Consider the following 19,755-nt stretch of genomic DNA (forward strand, 5'->3'; position numbering starts at 1 on the left):
AATCACCTGGGTCAGTTTTTAAACTCCCTACTGTTCTTTGTGTTTCAATGTCAGTGACATTGCTGCAGTACTATCTGACTTTATGCAGAGATAAATAAAGTTGTTTTTTTCTCATCAATATCAACGATCAAGAATCATTCATAACATAATGACAATGTGGGTCCATGAGTACACTTGGAATCTTGCTTGATCAGATTAGAACACCATTACACAATTAAGATAAGATAAACTTTATTGATCCCCATAGGAGAAATTCCTTTTACACAGCAGTTATGTCAATAATAGGAAGTAAATATGCAGAAGATAGCAAGACAAAAAATAGACAGCAGACAACAACCGGGATGACAATGGGCAACATCAAGGAACAGCGAGGGTGAAAAATACACAACTAGAACTAAACAATATAGAGTGACAAAAATGAATGAATAACATAAATAAAAATAGGCAGGATGTGTGCAGGCTGGGACAAACAAGGATAAGAGAGACAGCAGAGATAGAACATGACATTTTCCTCTCATAGCACCTCGCCTTCTCTCACCAAGGTGTCCTCTCCTCAAGATGCATTAAACAAGGAATCAAGGAAGAAAAGAAGGCGACTAGGAAGGAAAGAATCAGTGGAAGAACCATAATTTTTCTTCTTTTTCCTTGAGCTACTGTCAGGAACCCCCAGCTGATGTGAGTACCTGCGCGCGCATCCTATGACGTCATGGCCGGGGGGTGACGGCCCGTCGTTACTCATTGACAAATCGAAGACGGCCGAAGTTTATTTAAGACCCGCCGTGCCAGAGGGTTAGTCCTCGACGAAACACTGTGGAGTGTCGGTTCTTTCGCACCGGTGCGAAATGTATAAAGTTTTAAACTTTGCCAGAGGCCGTGCGCCGGCTTTAAATGGACGGTCCGGTGTGTCCAAACTCCACTTGGCAAGTGGTGAGTTCCCACGGAAACGGGGAAAAATCTCGTTGAAGTTAGTTGAGGTCTTTCACTGCTGCTTCAAATACCCCGTTAGCTTGATTGTTGTCATTCTCGGTTATAATTTCTGTTTATTAAAAAAAAAAAAAAAACAAACAAACAAAAAAAAAAAATCTACTAATTAACCCTCTAGATGACAAGCTAAGAATGTTACTGACATGAGACTTTTTTCAAAATCTTTTTTTTCAACATTTATCTTGTTCTAAACCCAGTTAGCCTTTTGTTTGTATGCTATTTCTGTTTTTACTTTGGCTAATCCCGGAATTAAGATTTGATAAGTTTTTCACTCAAAAGTCCGTGTATCCATCAATAAAAGTCGAAAGTAGACCCACTGTACTGTTATCTGACATCTAACGGTATGTATGATCGAATAAGCCTGTTACAGCTCCAACAACACTAGACTTTCTATTCATATATATATGACATTGAAATCAGGGGGGGAAACCGAATAAAACGTAAATTGCATTTATTTGACAGGTGTATTGTGTCAGAAATCTGCATTTAAGAATGTTCCGGTCGACCCCATGGAAATGCCTCCCTGCGATTTCAAACCAGAAGAATATAAGGTAAGAGTGAAAATGTGATAAATATTTAATATCATCTTAGTTACAAGCATGTGTAAAATATTGGAATTAAAATATCTAGATTTTTGCTGAGGACAGTTTTTTTCAAACACTCCTAGTACTTTGAGTACCCTACTCACTCACCCAGTCTGTATTTAATCTGTGCTTGTTTGCAAGGTCTATCTCCTTGAATACATTGTCCTACATTAACCCAAACTCTCTGAAACTGACGTGTTATTTCAGTGGCCTCCCCACAGCACAAAGTGGCAGAGATGACCACGCACATCATGACTATTCGGGAGGCTATAAGGGACTGAATATCCAATTTTGTGTGACTGTATATCTCATCTAGTGTGTCTGTGTGTATCTAGGGCATGTCCAAGGAGCAGATGATTAACATCCGCAAGCAAAACTGCAACCCTATGATCATGAAGGTTACTTCCTATAAGAAACCAGTGTTCATCCACCAGGGTTACATGCAGTGGCTGTGGGATGTGGATGGGAAACGATATCTTGATCTATTTGCTGGCGTGGCAACAGTCAGTGTGGGACACTGCCATCCGTGAGGTCCTTTCGGCCTACTTTGACATCAACAGTGATACTTTTATACACATTTTTAATTTAAAAAATATTCTTGTGCTTTTTCCATATGTATGGGATCAGAAAAGTCACTGCAGCAGCAGAGAAGCAACTGAAAAAATTGTGGCATACTACTAATATCTATGTGTATCCAACACTCCATGAGTATTGTGAGAAACTGGCTTCGCACTTCCCAGATCCACTAAAGGTACAGTGTGGGATGTTAATTTTAATCACTGGAGGAGAAGTGGCTGGAGGAATAGCTTGCCTGTACCAAAAAATAAAATTCCATGTTTTTCTTTCCAGGTGATATACCTGACAAATAGTGGTTCAGAGGCCAATGACCTAGCTATTTTAATGGCTCGGATGCATACCGGCAACTATGATGTTATCTCCTTAAGGTACAATCCTTTTGATGAACTGAACTAAGATGTCTTATTTGCTTTATGGAAAAATGATAATTTTAATGGTTACAAATAAATCAGCGATGGTCCTGACAGTGGTTCAGTGGTTTGAATCATATTTAAATAAGAAAGGTCAAAATTTTGCCACTCCATTTATCATTGAGTACAGTCATTTGAGGAAATTTTTGGATTTAGGAAATCATGATAAAAACTATTACATCTTAGCATTTTATTGCCAAGTAACCAATTAAATGAAAGACGACTCAAGATGAACTCAATCACAAAAATAATCATGAGATAACAGTTATGATGATAATTATAATAGCAATAATGCTGTAACAGAGTAGGTGCAGAAGGTAACGATTTGCCGAAGAATACACAAGAACATATCAAATCAGGTATCACTAATGTCATACAAATTTAAAGATATTATATGTTTTCATGTGTTTTAATTTCCATTACACTTTTTGAAGCAATTGGAGCATGTTTATCTACCTTTTAAAAGGGACAATAAAACAAAAAAAGTCTTTGTGTTGATTAATGGTTAACTGATACTGTTTAATTGATTAAAACTGACTTAAAACAGATGCTCCCTATATGACAGTGAAAATTTTTTATTAGTTACTAAATAAATAAAATAATTAAAACTTAAAGAATACACTTTTCAAGCCATTTTTACTGCCCATGCCAATAGATATTTTATTGAATTTGTAGGTCTGAGTCTATCCTTTTCAGTCAATTCATTCAAATAAAGCCTTTTATTCTAGATTTTTTTATTTTAAGTTGTTGTTATTAGTTGTTAACATATAAGTCATTCTGAATTCTTTGCAGGGTATTCAAAGTATTCACTATAATAGATTTATGTTTCTCCTCTAGAGGATCATACCATGGCGGAAGCTCACAGACCCTGAGTCTGACTGCAAACTCTGTGTACAAGTTCCCTGTTGCTGGTGGTTTAGGCTGCACCACTGTATGTATAGATTTACTGATTTATTTGTTAGATTCCTCATCAGAAAAAAAGCATAGAATTGATAGTTGTAGATTTAAAGCCTCCTCAGACCCAGGCTCATGTTTTTCATACACATTTTGATATTCTATTTGCTATTTGAACTTACCGAGACCTGATAAGTATGAAGAGTAAGCGTCACTATTTTTTGACATGGTGTACTTTTTGTGAAAAATGATGTTGATATATGGGGACAGTTAGACTGAATTCCCCTAGAATACAATAAAATCAACCCAAAATGTGATAGACGGGAGCCTTGGAGTTAAAATGCGTATGAGTAATGCATCCATGAACCATATCATCTTACTGTGATATTTTTAGCATCAAGTATAAATCACTGGACAGGGGGTTTAACCAACTAAGTCCTGCATTGGCAATGACGCATTGGAATTAATATAAATCAATAAGAAATTAGCTGAAAATCTTTTGGAAATTACTTTAACCTATTCATTCCATATGATTAGAAACACCTGATACTTTAATATAAAACAGAAAATGTTTAAATTGTCTGAATGTCACTGAAATATTTTCCAAGTCAATGAGAAATTAGCACTATGTAATTATTGGAAAAAAAAACAGTGACACAAGACCAGCAAATAGGCTTGAAATTCTTGGTTTTACAGGAAAGACAGTCTTTTGATTCTATTTGAGCTGTCTGTTATGCTTGTAATTTTTCCATAAGCAAGCAAATAGTATTATATATAGTGAGAAATTGGCCTGATAATGGGTTATGTTGGAATTCATGAATAACTCTTTGCCGTGCATAAATTTTGTGGGTGACTGATGGTGTATGGTTTTCTGCTCAAACAGACAATGTGCCCTGATGTGTTCCGGGGTCCCTGGGGAGGAAGTCACTGCAGAGACTCTCCTGTGCAGACAGTCAGAGAATGTAGCTGTCCCAAAGGTATCCTAATGCAAGGGGTCATGGTGCAAGCTCAGGTTATCACTGCTGCTCCCAGAAAACACAACCTCACAGCTATGCATTATCTGTGGGGTTCAACTTTATGATTAGTTTTGAAACTTGCCTACTACCATGTTCACATTACCTACTATCAAGTATGTTAAACTCAGGGTCAGGACTCATTTCTTTAAAAGGGATTTAGCTACAAAGTATGCTGTCTGCCTTTGAGCCAAATAAATTACATTTTAATTTGCCATATATTTCATGAGGGTAAGATATATTTGTTTTTTTAAAGAAACAGGAAGTTGTTGGAGTTACAGTATGTTCAAAGTCTACAACGGTTGATAATTTACCTCTTTTGACCTTTTACCTTTTTCACGAATTTTGCCATGGATCGTACATTATGTGTTTGTGAGTTTTACACTACCTGGAAAGGGTCAGAAAGGTTGCCTATCTTCTTCACTCTCACTACCACTATTATAGCTGTTTTACTGCCCTTTATCTCTACAGTGTATAATACTGTTTAATAGTGATCGCGATCATAGCAGGGCTGTGTTGTATAAATACCTTAATCTTGTCTCGCTTCACCAAGATGAAACAAAATGTTAAAATTCCCATACAAGTTATTAGTCTTAATCTTCAGTCGTAAAGATTTGTGCTATTCAATGTTGTTTGAAAATGGCTGACAAGCTGATATAGTAGACCAGGGCAAATATGGACTGTTGCACTCAAAATACTCTATTGATATTGAGCAAATCATGATATTGGCTGTTTCTCAAGTTGGCTGTTTCTCTACTGAGCCACCATTACAGTGCATTTCTGATAGACGGTCGCAGATGGCATAAATACTTGCATTAGCTATTTGTTTACACATACTAATATTTGCAGTACATGTTTGGTTTGTTTCACAGGCTCCTGCATAGCAAATGATCATTACATTGGGCAGCTGAAAGAGACATTTGCTACAACCCTTCCAAGTAGAGTGGCTGCTTTTTTTGGTGAGCCAATTCAGGTAATTTTAGAAAAATGTTGCCATCTCATCTCTCAGCAGACTGTTAGAGCAATTTAAATGCACAATGCACAGACTGCATCATACATATCATATGTGTGTGTGTGTGTGTGTGTGCGTGTGTGTATGTATATGTTTTTTGTGTGTATACATTCATATATATATACACATACATATATATATGTGTGTGTATACTACACACACACACACACACACACACACACACACACACACATATATATATATATATATATATATATATATATATATGTATGTATACGTGTGGATAGACACACCCACACATTATTCAGATTGTATGTATGATATATCCTTTTTTATTGAAGTGTTTTTTGTAACTTTGTTTTGGATTACAGGGAGTTGGAGGTGCTGTGCAGTATCCAAAAAATTATCTGAAGGAGGCTTACAAACTTGTGAGAGAGAGAGGAGGAATCTGCATTGCTGATGAGGTGCGACACATACATTTTTCTAAATGTATTTTATAGTATCTTGCCTTTCTTTTAAATGCAATCTTTTTATGTAATGAGATTAGGAAAAGCAGAGAGAATATATTACAAAGCATTTAATGATCATATCTGTTTTTCACAATATTTTGAAGAATATTTTCACCTTTGGATTGAAGATTTTAGGTCTAGAAGCCAAATGTCTTTAAAAATGTAAACACTGTTATATCATACGGAGACGATAATGAAGGAATCCAGTCATGAAATTAATTCAAGACTAGTATGCTTGTGTTCTCATCAGTTTATGTGTACTAATGATGCAGTTCAAAGCAATAAGCTGGCTACACTAATGCACATCTTATCACACTGTATACATGGGTAAATAGTTGCAATTATTTGTTGACGATCTCCACACAGCATTTTTTCAGTGACTTCTACTCTTAAGGTAGGATGATGGCATGTGGAATAGTAGGTAACAATTATTTCAAAACATCTGAAACAAAAGTAAAATCAAGTCTTGGGAGTAAAGTATAGGTAAAGTCAAAGTCAAATATTTTAATATCTTTTTCTTTTGAAATTTGGAAGTCTGTAGCTCATTGTTACAGACCACACAACAGTGAAAATAGTAAAAAAAAACATTTAAGTGAAACTCTGATATGCAAATATCTAAATATTCACTGTTTTTTTATCATTAACCCCTCTGTTACTGATACTTAAATAATGAATCATGGTGTTTAGTAAATACCGATGAGCAGTTGGAAGTGTTGTGCACCTGACAGGTACAAACTGGATTTGGGCGAACAGGAAGCCATTTCTGGGGATTCCAAGGTCATGATGTGATTCCTGATATGGTCACCATGGCAAAGGGGATTGGTAATGGTTTCCCAATGGGAGCTGTTGTGACAACACCAGGTGAGATTAAAAAAAAAATCTCCATCTAAAATTGGCTTATTTTTGATAGAACTTAATCTAAAATGCTGACTCTCAATAATAACTCATTTCATTAACATCTATAGAAACATTAAGGGTTATGTGAACCTTGCCAATCCTCTTATCACATAAGCTTAATCCGCCCCTTCAACTTATTATTAGACTGACTTGTTTGAAATGAAATGTACAGTTTTACTATCACGAGAGCAAGGGAAGAAATATACATTACATTTATTGATGCTTCTCAAAATGTCAAAATTCAGGGAGAACAATGAAATGAACATGAAAGTCTGCTGTGAAAGTATAGTACTACGGGACTGTATGGATGAGAACTTCTCAACACAACCAACTACGAAGGGACGATTCCAACAAAAGGGCCTGATTACTGACACAGTTACATCTACAGTAGATACAGAGAATCTGTGTTCACAAGCTTCTCCGTGTATGTTGAGGAAGGACATAAAGTGTGGCAAACCTGAAGGATACTGAGATTCTGCATATCGACCTCTGTGTAGTTTTAGAACTGTATCTTTAGCATCGATTTGAATTTGAAAACAGACTGTGTCATCCTGATGATTCCTACTTTGTCTAGAAATTGCAGCTGCATTCGCTCAGGGAGTTCACTTCAATACCTTTGGAGGAAATCCTGTGGCCTGTGCTGTTGGTTCATCAGTGCTTGATGTAAGCTTGTCTTCTTGCATTATTTATTTCACATCACTTAGTGGATGATGATTAGAATATAGAAGCTGTATTTTTAATAGGATTGATTCAGTTATCATAAAGAAAATGTGGGAAAACCATGGAACTTTGAATTGTAATTCTTGAGCCTGGATAGGTTTTGAAAACATGATTTGGATAGGCGTTAGAAAGTTCTCTCATTAGTGAAACATTTGCATTGTTAAAATGGATTGATCTACTTTGGGTGAGTTCATTTTACTTAAACGTTTAGTTTCTATATCCAGATGATTTCATTTGACTCTATTTAATTTGTTTTAAGGAAAATTTGCATCCTTTGCTCATCCTGAAAGGCTTATCATATCACTGGCACTGTGGCTCTTATTACACAAACTTTTCAGATAGATATTATTATTACATTTAATACAAAAAAGTCATCGAAATCTAATCTAAAAAATAGAATTGAACTGCATTGAACTGTGTAGCTTTCACAAACTGTTTTTTTTAACTCACCAGACTATCAAAGAAGATGGCCTACAGCAGAACACTCTGGAAGTAGGCACATATCTGATGAAAGAACTGGCTAAACTCAGAGACACATATGAAATCATCGGTGACGTCCGTGGAAAAGGTCTGCAGATCGGTGTGGAAATGGTAACAGACAAGGTATTTAGTTTGAACTTAAGTGACTGTCACATCTCCTCACATGCGTAGAAAACGTGTGTGTTCGTGTGTGTATGTGCATTTGTGGTGGGGGACCTCCTGGGGACATGGTTCAGCAGTGGCCCAGTTAACCATTAGCTGAAGCAGCAATTGACATCAGCAGTCCTTGCTGCCCTGCATGAATCACCAGCTGGTGTTTCTTTTTTCTCAATTATGTTTTTTTTTTCATTTTTTACAGCTTTTTTAGAACAAAACAACATATGGCCCCATCCCAAGAAATCCTTGGCTCATAATTCCGATGATTAATGCAGTACAGACACTCTGTTAATTACAGCTAAATAAAAGATCTTGTAAAAGACATACAGAAATTAAAACTATTAAATTTTACATGACCCCTCTAGAAATAATTGCAGAAATATTCACTCCCATATTGGATGTGAAAGGTTCCCATGTTCAATGAAATAAACTCTGTTACACACAGGGGTGTCAAACATACGGCCCGCACGCCAGAACCGGCCCGCAAGGAGGTTTGATCAGGCCGGCAGGATAATTTGAAAGTGTAACAAGGCATGAGAGACAAGGATTTAATTTTTTAAATTAAGCTACTAGGGGGTGGCGCACTACTTTGGTCAGAGTAGACGATAAGCTGCATCACTGAGACAGACCAATCAGCAGAAGTTATCAATGCGCCATCTGCTGCTTGTTACGACGTTGTTTCTACCCTGTTCTCTACCTCCCTGCTACTCCCTCATTAGCCAACATTTCGTTATCAAAACAGAAAAGCAGATAGAGAGTATAGAATTTTCAAAGAAATATGGGCTACATCCTATTTATTTACAGAGACGCACAGGAAACCTTTGAGCTTGGTGTGTTTGCAACAAGTTTTGATATTTAAGGAATATAATATTTGGCGCCACTGCGGGACTCATCACAACGAAAAATATGACAGCTTGCAAGGACAACTGAGAAGAGATAAGATCAACGAATTGCTGGCGGGTCTGAGGAAACAGCAGTCCACTAACCGATAGCCGAGAAATCAGGGAAGCAGCGGTAAAAGCCAGCCAACTAATTGCTAGTGAAAATGTGCAATTTAATGTTTGTCACCAGCTTCACTGCAAAAGAGTATGGTAGAATTCTACTGTTCATGCAACTCCATACATTTTCAGTATGGATTGTATGTGTATGCATGTTTCATGCATGAAGTTTACACATCTACAGGACAGGTGAATACTTTCCTCCCTACACATTTAATAGCACTCTCTTTAGTTTGTAAGGTTTAGGCAGGGATTCAATTTAGATTTTACATGCACATGTGTAAATGGTTTTAAAATCCCTTTCTTTATAAGTCTCATTTAATCTTAAAATGCATTACTATATTTTTGAATACTAATTACTTGTTAAAGTGTTGTGCCTTTGTATGATCAGTGGGATCAGTTGCAATGCATACATGTGAATGATAAAAGTAAATTACACGCTTGTCCAAGGAAATATGATGTGTTTCATGAAATGTTTTGTAAAAGGATTGTTCATTAAATTCCAGGATTTTCCTAATGTCCTTGTACTTCTTTACACCAAAACAGAGGAAGGACATGTGTTTTGGTCACTTTTTGCTGAGTATGCTATCATTTTAATGGTCCGGCCCACTTGACATCTACCTAGGCCGTATGTGGCCCGCGATGAGAAATGACTGTGCTCTAGCATGTAGCATATATGCCACGTATTCCAACAATAAATTTTCTGGTAAGGCTTTGCGCAATAGAGTTTTGGATGGGACCTTGTCATTTATCCAATTTTAAAGTATGCACTTTCTTGCACAGCTTGTCAGCAATGTATACACACCCTTTGTACTCCTCACTGATGAGGCCTTTGATACCCCAAGAAGCATTAGCACTGGTTTATTTTCTAGATGTGGGCCTAGAATTCAATTTGGCCCCATCATATACCAAAACTAAGAACTGAATGATGTTTTGATACAAGCCGTTGCTCTAAAAAGCATTATTACTGATTAACCTAATCAGTCCGATCAACCTCTTTTATCCAATCTCCAGACCAGCAGGGAGCCTCTGCCTCCTCAAGCGATGAGTGAGATCTTTGAGGACATCAAGGACATGGGTATCCTGATCGGCAAAGGAGGAATTTATGGACAGGTAAGAGCGCTTCAAGACTTTTATTGCTTTTATTCACAGTATTTACAGGAAATTTTCATTTGAGCAACTCTTGGAACAAAGTTCATTTACACAGCAAGCCAAGGTGTTCTTTGTTTACGCAAGGATTCAACTTATCTTTATGAGAACACTGAAATTCCTCAATTTTTATTTTTTAGAAAAACTACCTTGAAATAGCCATAAAATTACCTTAAGAATTATTTTGAATTATTTGAATCAACTAGAGAATTTGCTAAAAGTCAGTAAATGAAGGACCAGAAATGCATCAGAACTGAAAAACAATTTGGCTTTTTTTTTCCTCCCTCCCCAAATCATTTCCTTTAAAGATCATAATTTAAATGTTTGTCAAATTGACAATTTAAAGTTAAGAAATAGTCCACTAAACTGACAGCTTAGTTTTTAGTTAAAAATGTTATCTAACTGATGTAACATGATTTCAAATGAACCTTACCGCTGAACTCTTGTCTTCTGTAACTTTTGTTTTCGTCACTCCTTCAGACTTTCCGCATCAAACCTCCCCTGTGCATCACGATGGAAGATGTCGATTTCTTCTTGGCAGTTTTTAACAAATCTGTCTTCAACTACATGGCAAGAAGATGAGGTCTCACAGGAATCAGTCAAGGCTTTGGACCTGGAAACCTACTCAATAGAACTTTGTAACATTCTCAAAATGTGAATTGTGACCTTCTTACCGCTATCATTTTCTTTAATAAGGCTTTGAAAACAGTGTTGTAGAACATAGAACATAGATAATGTCTAAATTTGGAGACACAAAAGTATCAGCTGTCTATTTTATTTTATTCATCAAGCTCCCCTTTAATCTAGGGGAAAAAGCTAACCAATGATGAGTTTAACCGTTGCTAATAACAATTAACTTAATGCAGTTTGTTTACTTACTGACCTTTAGCTTAGTTCTTGTATTTTTCGTAATCTTATCTCGCCATTTAATTATAAACACAAATACTGATTTACCATCAGGAGGAATCATTTTGCGCCGAACTACCTCAACCTAGAAAAACCCAAGTGTTTTACCGGTCAATCCAGAAATAGCTCAGTGGTCTGTTCATATAGGTGGCCTCGACAACCCGTGTGTCGCTTGGACACACGGGTGCCCATACCAAGTTGCTTCGAAATGTAATTAAGGGGATACATCCTCACTTCAACCTCTTCAGCATGCCTCCGGCAGGCAGCAAGAGTGATTCCACGGGATGTTATGGACATGCACAGGTTTATATGGTTAGTCAGGATGCTGCAAAGTGGGAGAGCGCTGTCTTAAGCTAGTAAGAATGGTTATCAAATAATGGACTCGATATTACAAGGGTGTTTGTAATAATACCTTTCCCAGTCATGCATTCAGTCCTCAAGGTTGCAGCTTTCATCCCCCCGCCAGCCTTGATTTTTCTCTTGCTCTTCATACAGTGTGGCATCACGATTGCTCTAGATTTCATTGTACATTCAGAAATACAGCAGCAATGATGGATCACAATTCCATGAACTCAATTTGAAAACCTGCAACTTATCACCAACTTTTAGCACTTCATGAAAATTTCCAGCACAAACTCAATTATTTTTAGTTGTTTAAGGTTTATTTGTATATTTTGACTGTTGTATGTTTTTTCTAATTGAAAATATTTGAACTTGAATTTTTTGTGTCTACATTTGCTAAGAATCAAGTCATAACATTACCAATGAAAATCAATGTCATTGACATTGACTCGAGGGATTGATGGATTACAAGGTGTGATGCTGTGTAACCAGGCAGATGTCCTGGTACACACCAAAATTGAAAACAAGGGCTTCTGAATGACACTCAAGGTTGACCCCTCCCCCCGACACACACACAAACACACACACGCGCTCCCCAGTCCAATTTTCAATTATTTACTTTGCATTCACAAAAATGAATGCTATAATTATCAGGAAAGACCCCTGAAGAAAATATTCTTTTTAAAAGTTCCTTGGACTGTTTTTAGGTACTGTAATGGCAAAATGCATGAATGAATGTGCTAAAAAGTACTCTAGTCAAATACTAAAAGTTGAGTACAATTAATTATCACTATCTTTTATTGATAGGTATTTGCCTGTCACAAATATGAGAATGAACAGATGGTGACCAAGGATGTAAGCTTCAGAGATTAATCTTTTTTTTTTTTAAGATCTGAACATTCCCAGAAAGCATCCAGTTGAACACCGACAATGTCCAGACATTGACACTGGGTTGAATGTTGGTTGATGCTCCAACAAACTGATTTACTAACTTAAGATTGACTCCACTGAATCACTGTTAAAGAATAAAACACTTTTCAGAATAACAGCAGTTGAGAAGCCAGTTGCACTGTGATGAAATTGCTTAGTGTTTTCTGTCTCACTGATAAATCATTAACGGAAATATCTGTACAATCCCAACCAAAGAGACGCAATTTTGTTATCGTCGCCAGAGGAATTTTTGCAAATTGTCAGAACTGAGAAAAAAAAAGGCAGCTTCATCAACTAAGATAATTTCAACACTGTAGCATTTCATCATGAGAATGTTCTTCTGATGTTCAACATGTAGTTTTTCCCTCAAGAGGCTCATCAATAAAGCAAAATTCAAAAATGATGGGAAAGTTAAAGCCGGACTTAGCTTCATGAAAGCTATTATAAAACATGAAAGTTTCAATTGTTCTAGTCCAAAAGGCCAACAATGGTCTCTCTCATGTATGCAGCTTGTGAAATTTTCAAAAAAAAAAACCAACTATCTGCTTGCACTCTTCCAACCAAGTCCAGTGTACTCATGGGACCAAATTAATCTGTCATCTGTTCTTCTTCTTGTCTTTTTTGCTTTTTCCAATTGCGCTGTGTATAGGATTGGAGGAGAGCCCTGTGGCGTGGCCGCTGGTCTTCAGGTGGTCAAACAGCTTGTTTCTGGAGTTGAACTCGTTATTGCACGTCACACACCGGAGGTTCACTTCCTTCTGGAGGTAGAAACACATGACAGAATAAAGAATGACTGCCATAATAAGGGCTGCAATTATGGCTTTGACAAAATAAACAGATAAATACATTTCAAAACAGAAAATGAAACAGCGCATATATGTATTGTCTCCTTGAGTGTCAAGAAAGGAGCTGTCAATTAAAATGCATCATCATTATTGTTATCTGCACACACACACACACACACACACACACACACACATAAAAAAACATGCATAAGAACAAAATGAGAAATTTAAGTGGAGATGTGTTATAATGGAAAACAGTTTGTTCTCTAGAATTTTTCAGTACAAACCTCAGGAGCCTGTTCTCCGCCTGAATGGGTCTTCACAGTTTTTGGTTTGTCCTTTCCTCCTCCTTTCTTTCCCTTTGCCTTCCCCGAGCTGCAGAGAGTAGATATTTCTAAGTCAGGTAAATAATGCATAAAAAGACAATGCAGATGTCTGAGAATAGACAGCAAATAAAGACAGTCGTCATCCAGTCAGATTTTGAACTGACAATCTCAGAAAAATGATAGTTAAAACAGATCTGTTGACTTACTGTGTTTCTTACCACTTTGTATTGAGATTTTGATTGAATGCGAGTTGCTTCATTGAGGAACATGAAGCCTAAAACCTGTGAGCAATGACAGAAGACTGACCTCGTGGTTTCTACAGGCTGTTCTTCGTCTGGCTGCTCAGGCTCTGGGGCCTCTGCGGACGAATCAGGTGCATTTTCATCACAAGTGGCGAGCGTGGGTTTCTCCTCCTCCTCCTCCTCTGGAACGTTCTGCTTTTTGAGAGACAAGATATAGGCTCAAGACTGATGTACTGAGTAGAAAATTAGGGTTTGCTAGACCAGTGGACGACGTGGTTTGAAGGACTCACGTTTGCGACTTTCTGCTGTTTCTTTTTCCTCTTCTGCTTTTTGGACAGCCTGTGCAGTCGGACAGAGACGTTTGTGTTCAGACGCAACTCCAAGCTCTTTGTCAAGCACGTGCAAGTTATTAGAGCTGCCTTACTTTTGCCGGGGCTGATCTTCCTCGACCTCTTCTTCCTCTTCATTTTCCTCCTCTCCGGCCTCTCTCTCATTCTGGTTTGCACTGAAGGAGTCCTCCTCTTCCAGCTGTTGCCGTAGCAACGCTACCATTTCTCTGTGTTTTTTGGACTTCTCATGGTTTTTCATACTGAAACGTGAAAATTGGAGGACGACATGAAATCGGTTAGACCCATTTTTAATAAAAGTTACCCCAACGTAGAATGAATCCAAATCACAACAATTGGAGGCAAGGCCGCACTACCAACTGAGCCCCAACCGCCCCCACAATTCGAAGCACTGGATTTAAAAGCCTTAAAGAATAGACATCTGTTCCCAAAAATAAATGGATAAATAATCAAAAAATGAATCAATTATAAAATATCCGGACATCAATTTTCTGCTGGAGGCCCGACCTCCCTCTCCCGGGCCAATTCATCCAGCTCTTCTAGGGGAATCCTGAGGTGTTCACAGGCCAGGTTTTCCCCGGGGCCTTCATCCCATTGGACGTGCCTCAAACACCTCACCCGGGGGGCATCCTGACCAGATGCCCCGAGCCATCTTGTCTGGCTGCTCTCACAGTGGAGGAGTTTCTCCACCTGTATCTAAGGGAGAGCCCAGACCCCCTGCAGATGGAAACTAATGTCGGCTGCTTGTATCCCTGATCCCGTTCTCATTGTCACTACTGTCACCAGAGGAGAGAGGAGGGACATAGATAACCGGGAACAACAGCTTTTAGGTTTGCTCCTTATTTACCAAAACAGGATGATCTAGATTCCGGACGTTGAACAGAATTCGTGGCAAAGAGGTGCCCTTGCGGAGTCCAGCCTTCACTGGAAACTAATCTGACTCAGTGCTGGCTTTGAAACCACTGATACAAGGACTGAGCGGCCTGTATCAGGGGTCCTAGGACCCCGTACTCCTGCAGCCCCCCCTACAGGACCCCCGAGGAAACGGTAAAATGCCTTCTCCTACTCTACAGAAACACAGAAACAGGTGGAGCGAACTCCCGTGGACCCCACTGCGGGTATAAAGCTGGTTCCTTGGTCAGGACGGAAACCGCACTGCTCTTCCTGAATCCGAGGCTCAATTATCTGATGGTCTCTTCTCTCGAGGGACCCTGAATGCACAGTAAGAAGAATTATCCTCTATTGTTGAAGCACACAGGCCAATCGTTTTTTTAACATCCAGAACCTTGAGGATCTCATCATCATGACAACTTCAGCCCCGGAGAGAAGGAGAGAGAAGTTTTCCCTCCGTTGACCCATGACATCTCAAGTCAAGGTTGTGGAATATGAATATATGAATTTAGACAAGAAATATTTGCTGGATCAACATTAAATTACCATATTTCCCCTCATCACTTTTCAGAAAAATCAAACGCCCTGAAGTAATATGTTCAATGACAAATGGGATTTAGGTGAAATAGTCTTGGGTTGATGAATTGAAGAGTAAGCTTTGGATGGAAAAATACTTACGCTTTGTCAGATTTAAAAGATTTGTCGCATGCTGGGCAGTAAAGGTCATCATAATAGTTGATCGTCTCTTCATTTGCATCTGTAAATGCATTCAAAGAATTAAAACATTTCAGACAAAACGAGACAGTGCTTAGGACATATTTCACTGAAAATCAGAACTGAATAAGATCCCTGACTCGCCTGGCAACTTATTAAACAATCTCAATTACATTTTCAACGTGTGATGTTTAATACTTGTCTGGTTTTTCAGTTGGTTTTGTTTTCAATTATTCAGTTTTCCATCATTATTTGCTTCATTTTCTTGTGTTTGATTAGATTTGAACAGGCTTAGAAGCTCAATGTCTGGGTCAGAAAAAAAACGATTCTCATGAGACAAAGGCTTTCCATTTGGTTATTATTTTCTCTAAGTAGAGTATACATTTTCTAAGTTGTCTTCTGCTGCCATCCTCAGGAATATTACAGTAACTGCATGTTAACTGACACTGGAAATTGCAGAAAGGTGTAACCACATTACATCTGTACATTACCACTGTACATCTTTCCTTCCAAAGTAAGTTGCTTTATTATGCTTTTATAATTGTTGATGGTGTCACATAATTTCAATTCCCTGTTGGTTTTAGAGGAGGCAACGTTTTAGCATTCTGGCTTTCTGGTCCATCTCAGATATGATGCTGTTGAGGTTCAGTTTAGCTCAAAATGTGGCAACATCCTAGGTTTTTAAGTGAGGAGAAAATTCTTGCTAAAGTCATTTTGACTGACTGTGTGCCACTAAAATGGAGATAATGATGGAGATTTTGACAGTCGTAAAAATTGAAATCACAATCGAGAAACAAACATGCTTTTTTTCTTATAGGCTGAAATGTAAATTACACTGACCAAGTCCGTCTTCACTGTTCTTCTCCCGCATCTCTGTGAGCTCTTCCTCTTCACTCTCTGACGCGTCTCCAAATTCCTCCCCATACTGAGCCTCCATCTGCTGCAGCCCCTTTTCAAGCTCTGACATGGCCTCCCAGCTCTGCTCCTTGTACTCCTCTGCCAGTCTGGGGTTGATACAAAGTGTAAGGAATCCAGAGCAACAAGTACAAGTGAATCTTCTAGCCACACATTTTTGCCATTTCTCACTCACTTAGCCTGGCTAAGCTTCTGCTTCCGTCTCAGCTCCTCCACTTTCTTGATCTTCTCTGCGTTCTGCTCCTCCACCAGCTTCCTGTGGGCTTGGACGCGCCGGTCCCGCTTGCGGACAAAAGCCACAAGCTGTCTCACCAGCTCATTGCGCTCCTTGCGAGCTTTGTCTCTGGTCTTCTTGTTCTCCTTCTCCATGGCTCTTTTCTCCCAGCGGTTGGATGCCTGCCTTGTATCATACTCCTCCTTCCAGGCAAAGTTTTTGCGCGTGCAGAAGCTCTGCCAGTAGCCGTAAAAGATGTGTACTACCTGAGAAATTAAAAAAAAAAGTCTGAGAAAGCTGACCATCTTTTAACTGATTCAGTATAATATTCAATTTGCTCTTTTTTTTCCATCGTTTTGTTATTTATAGTGTTTTTTTTACTCAAGTGACAGATCATCGCTGATCTGACCTGAAATGGTAGCAACAACAATTAAGACATTTTAAATATGTATGCTTCCAAATTTCCAACTTTTGTTTCTATCACTTTGATTACAATCACATTTAGTGAAGAAAAATAAGTGAAAAGCGCCTCTATCACTATAAACTAGTGTTTCGTTCCTGTGGTAGGCTTACAGTGTCATAGTCACTCTGAGAATCTCCGAAAGAAGGGAAATCCCCATCCTCGTCATCCTCTTCCACTTTGGTGTGCTCCTGCTCCTCCTTCTCAATAGACTCAAAGAGATTCCTGTAGACAGTGTAGAAGCTCTGTGGAAAGACAATGGACAAGACGTGTGGAGTTCAGAGATAAAGTAGTTTCTCTGCGTTTAAATTGTTAAAATTATTATGTTTAAAGTTACATGGTAGAGGAAGATGCAAGAAGATAATTAGGCTACCTTTCTCTTGTCTTAATGAAACACACTTTTCCATTCTAGATTTAACTCAAATAAGGACCGCTTTATTCATCCTTGCAAATTCTGTAGACAATCTCTTGAAATTTCTCGAACAGGGCAAAGGGACCAACAAGTAAAGGGTTTCCCTTTTTCTCCTCAAGAGGCTTCAATTTCAGAGCCAAGCCTTTAATGCAAAACCTACGGATGTGTTTCTGTCTGTCTGTGGATAATTTTGTGCTGATCTGACTGATGCTGCACCATTTCCTGATCAAGACTGTGCTGTTGGAATCCTGACAAGCCTTCATGTACAGTCAATTTATCATCATCATCTTTGTTTTCCAAGCCCATTTAGTTCACTAGTCGAACCGACAAAAATCACAAAAGACCTCAGTTTAAACCTGATTGTGGCAAACATGTACTAATATATCTTATTTAGCTAAAGTTTTTGTTATTGATTTATGTTTGGTTCTTGTTTATGTACAGTCATTTATGTACACATTCACTGAGAAAACCATTGACAGTTAGAGGTAACTTCATTGGAAGATTTAAGCCGTTTCATCTTATTGTTTGTGAACACAAACCTTCTCATCGTCTCCGTAACCAGAGTAGCAGGTGACCGTGAAAAACTGCAGCAGGTCAACGCTATCATCTTCGTAGTCTCCACTGAGACCTCCTTTCAGCAGGGCCTCCCTGTGATTGTCATACCTGCCGACAGGGAGGAAATCTCACATTAATACCAAAAACCAAGCAGCAACAGTAATAACCTGGATGCTAATCAACTACTTTAGCATCAAGTTGATGTTGAGAACATTTTTCTCTCACCAAGCTCTTTCCTGTGGATCACTCAGGACATCATACGCTGCCTGTATTAACTTGAACTGCTCCGCTGCCTCCTCTGCATTGTCCAAGTTCTTGTCTAAAAATGTAGATGAGTTAAGTTATGGGAGGTAATTACAGCTTGGAAAAGGCAAACATTGTTTCCAGCTTCCATACACTTTAAAAGTAAAGGTTCGATCCTATAGAAATGATGCTACACAGTTCTTGGCTATGACTGTTACCACTTGATCTAAGTGTATCCTCTTGTTTTATTCAAGTTGTATTACTTTTCACTTACCCGGATGCCATTTCAGTGCTAATTTACGATACGCTTTCTTCAAATCGTCGTCTCCCGCATCTCGTTTGACTCCCAATATTTCATAATGACACTTCATGATTGAAGAAATTCAAATCGAATTTTGCTTGTTTTGGTAGATATTCACGTTGCCACCAATTGATACTAGACTTAGCATGCAGCGAACATTAGCCTGCTAACAACCGTGAAGAGCGTTTCCTCAATAAAATAAAAACCTTTCAAGTCATAGCAACGACTTTTTGGTGTTTGGGCATCGAAAATTAAAATCGCTGAAACGTTCAAAGTGACTGACTTTTAATTACGGTGTTAGTTTTCTTTTTTTTATCTGCCGGTACCAATAAACAACCAGCGCTGATCAAGTCTGTCGGCGTGTAATCTCGCGAGAGTTGCATTTCTTCGTTTAGCTTAAAGGACAGCTAACATTTCCAAATGTCTCACCGCTGCCATCCTCCGGAGGACTTCGTGTTTCCTGCATAAGAGCATTAACCAAGCGTCACCATTTGAATCAACCAAATTATCTTATTAAGCTTCGTAATTAAAAGAAAAAAAAGTAAATTCAAAATTTGTTTTAAACCAAAATAATTTAAAAAATGTTCTGTGACAACAGCTACAAAAATACATTAAAAAATCCCACATGACTTTTGGTTGAAACGTTTTAAATAAATACATACATACATCCTCTTAATTCATGTAAGATGAAATGTCTCATAATAATCGAGTGGAAATATAATAAGTGGCTTCAAATAAATATGTGTGAGGAAAAAACGAGATTATTAATATGCAGAGGATATCGGCACTCGACGCTACAAGTGGTCTGATGTGTTAATATTAAAATGGT

The 19,755-nt window shown here is 38.2% G+C and overlaps 2 protein-coding genes across 2 annotated transcripts; one reads left to right on the forward strand and one right to left on the reverse strand.

Annotated features, from left to right (window-relative positions):
- The first annotated feature begins 784 nt into the window (after nucleotides 1-784).
- Nucleotides 785-12,923, forward strand: agxt2 (alanine--glyoxylate aminotransferase 2). The gene is made up of 14 exons (XM_086152050.1): nucleotides 785-927; nucleotides 1,447-1,535; nucleotides 1,904-2,094; nucleotides 2,196-2,319; nucleotides 2,418-2,512; nucleotides 3,392-3,485; nucleotides 4,332-4,425; nucleotides 5,334-5,434; nucleotides 5,806-5,898; nucleotides 6,672-6,804; nucleotides 7,415-7,503; nucleotides 8,014-8,163; nucleotides 10,209-10,307; nucleotides 10,824-12,923. Exons 1-14 carry the CDS (start codon nucleotides 843-845, stop codon nucleotides 10,923-10,925), a joined length of 1,539 nt encoding a protein of 512 aa, XP_086008176.1. The 5' UTR covers nucleotides 785-842; the 3' UTR covers nucleotides 10,926-12,923.
- Nucleotides 12,924-12,978: 55 nt separating this feature from the next.
- Nucleotides 12,979-19,244, reverse strand: dnajc21 (DnaJ heat shock protein family (Hsp40) member C21). The gene is made up of 12 exons (XM_086152049.1): nucleotides 18,900-19,244; nucleotides 18,608-18,701; nucleotides 18,367-18,490; nucleotides 17,529-17,660; nucleotides 16,917-17,221; nucleotides 16,667-16,830; nucleotides 15,791-15,869; nucleotides 14,299-14,463; nucleotides 14,165-14,213; nucleotides 13,939-14,066; nucleotides 13,594-13,681; nucleotides 12,979-13,279 (listed from the first exon to the last, which is right to left on the reverse strand). Exons 1-12 carry the CDS (start codon nucleotides 18,994-18,996, stop codon nucleotides 13,118-13,120), a joined length of 1,587 nt encoding a protein of 528 aa, XP_086008175.1. The 5' UTR covers nucleotides 18,997-19,244; the 3' UTR covers nucleotides 12,979-13,117.
- Between the last annotated feature and the right edge of the window lie 511 nt (nucleotides 19,245-19,755).

Source organism: Fistularia commersonii, chromosome 9 (assembly GCF_037954325.1).
Source record: "Fistularia commersonii isolate RoL2024-O1a breed Wild chromosome 9, RoL_Fcom_v1.0, whole genome shotgun sequence".
Lineage (NCBI taxonomy): Eukaryota > Metazoa > Chordata > Actinopteri > Syngnathiformes > Fistulariidae > Fistularia > Fistularia commersonii.

Coding starts and splice junctions, on each gene's coding strand:
- agxt2 (XM_086152050.1), top strand. CDS start 843: ATGTATAAAGTTTTAAACTTTGCCAGAGGCCGTGCGCCGGCTTTAAAT. Junction 2,320..2,417: donor ACTTCCCAGATCCACTAAAG/GTACAGTGTGGG, acceptor TTTTCTTTCCAG/GTGATATACCTGACAAATAG. Junction 2,513..3,391: donor TATGATGTTATCTCCTTAAG/GTACAATCCTTT, acceptor TTTCTCCTCTAG/AGGATCATACCATGGCGGAA.
- dnajc21 (XM_086152049.1), bottom strand. CDS start 18,996: ATGAAGTGTCATTATGAAATATTGGGAGTCAAACGAGATGCGGGAGAC. Junction 18,491..18,607: donor GATCCACAGGAAAGAGCTTG/GTGAGAGAAAAA, acceptor CCCTGTCGGCAG/GTATGACAATCACAGGGAGG. Junction 17,661..18,366: donor GTTACGGAGACGATGAGAAG/GTTTGTGTTCAC, acceptor GTCTTTCCACAG/AGCTTCTACACTGTCTACAG.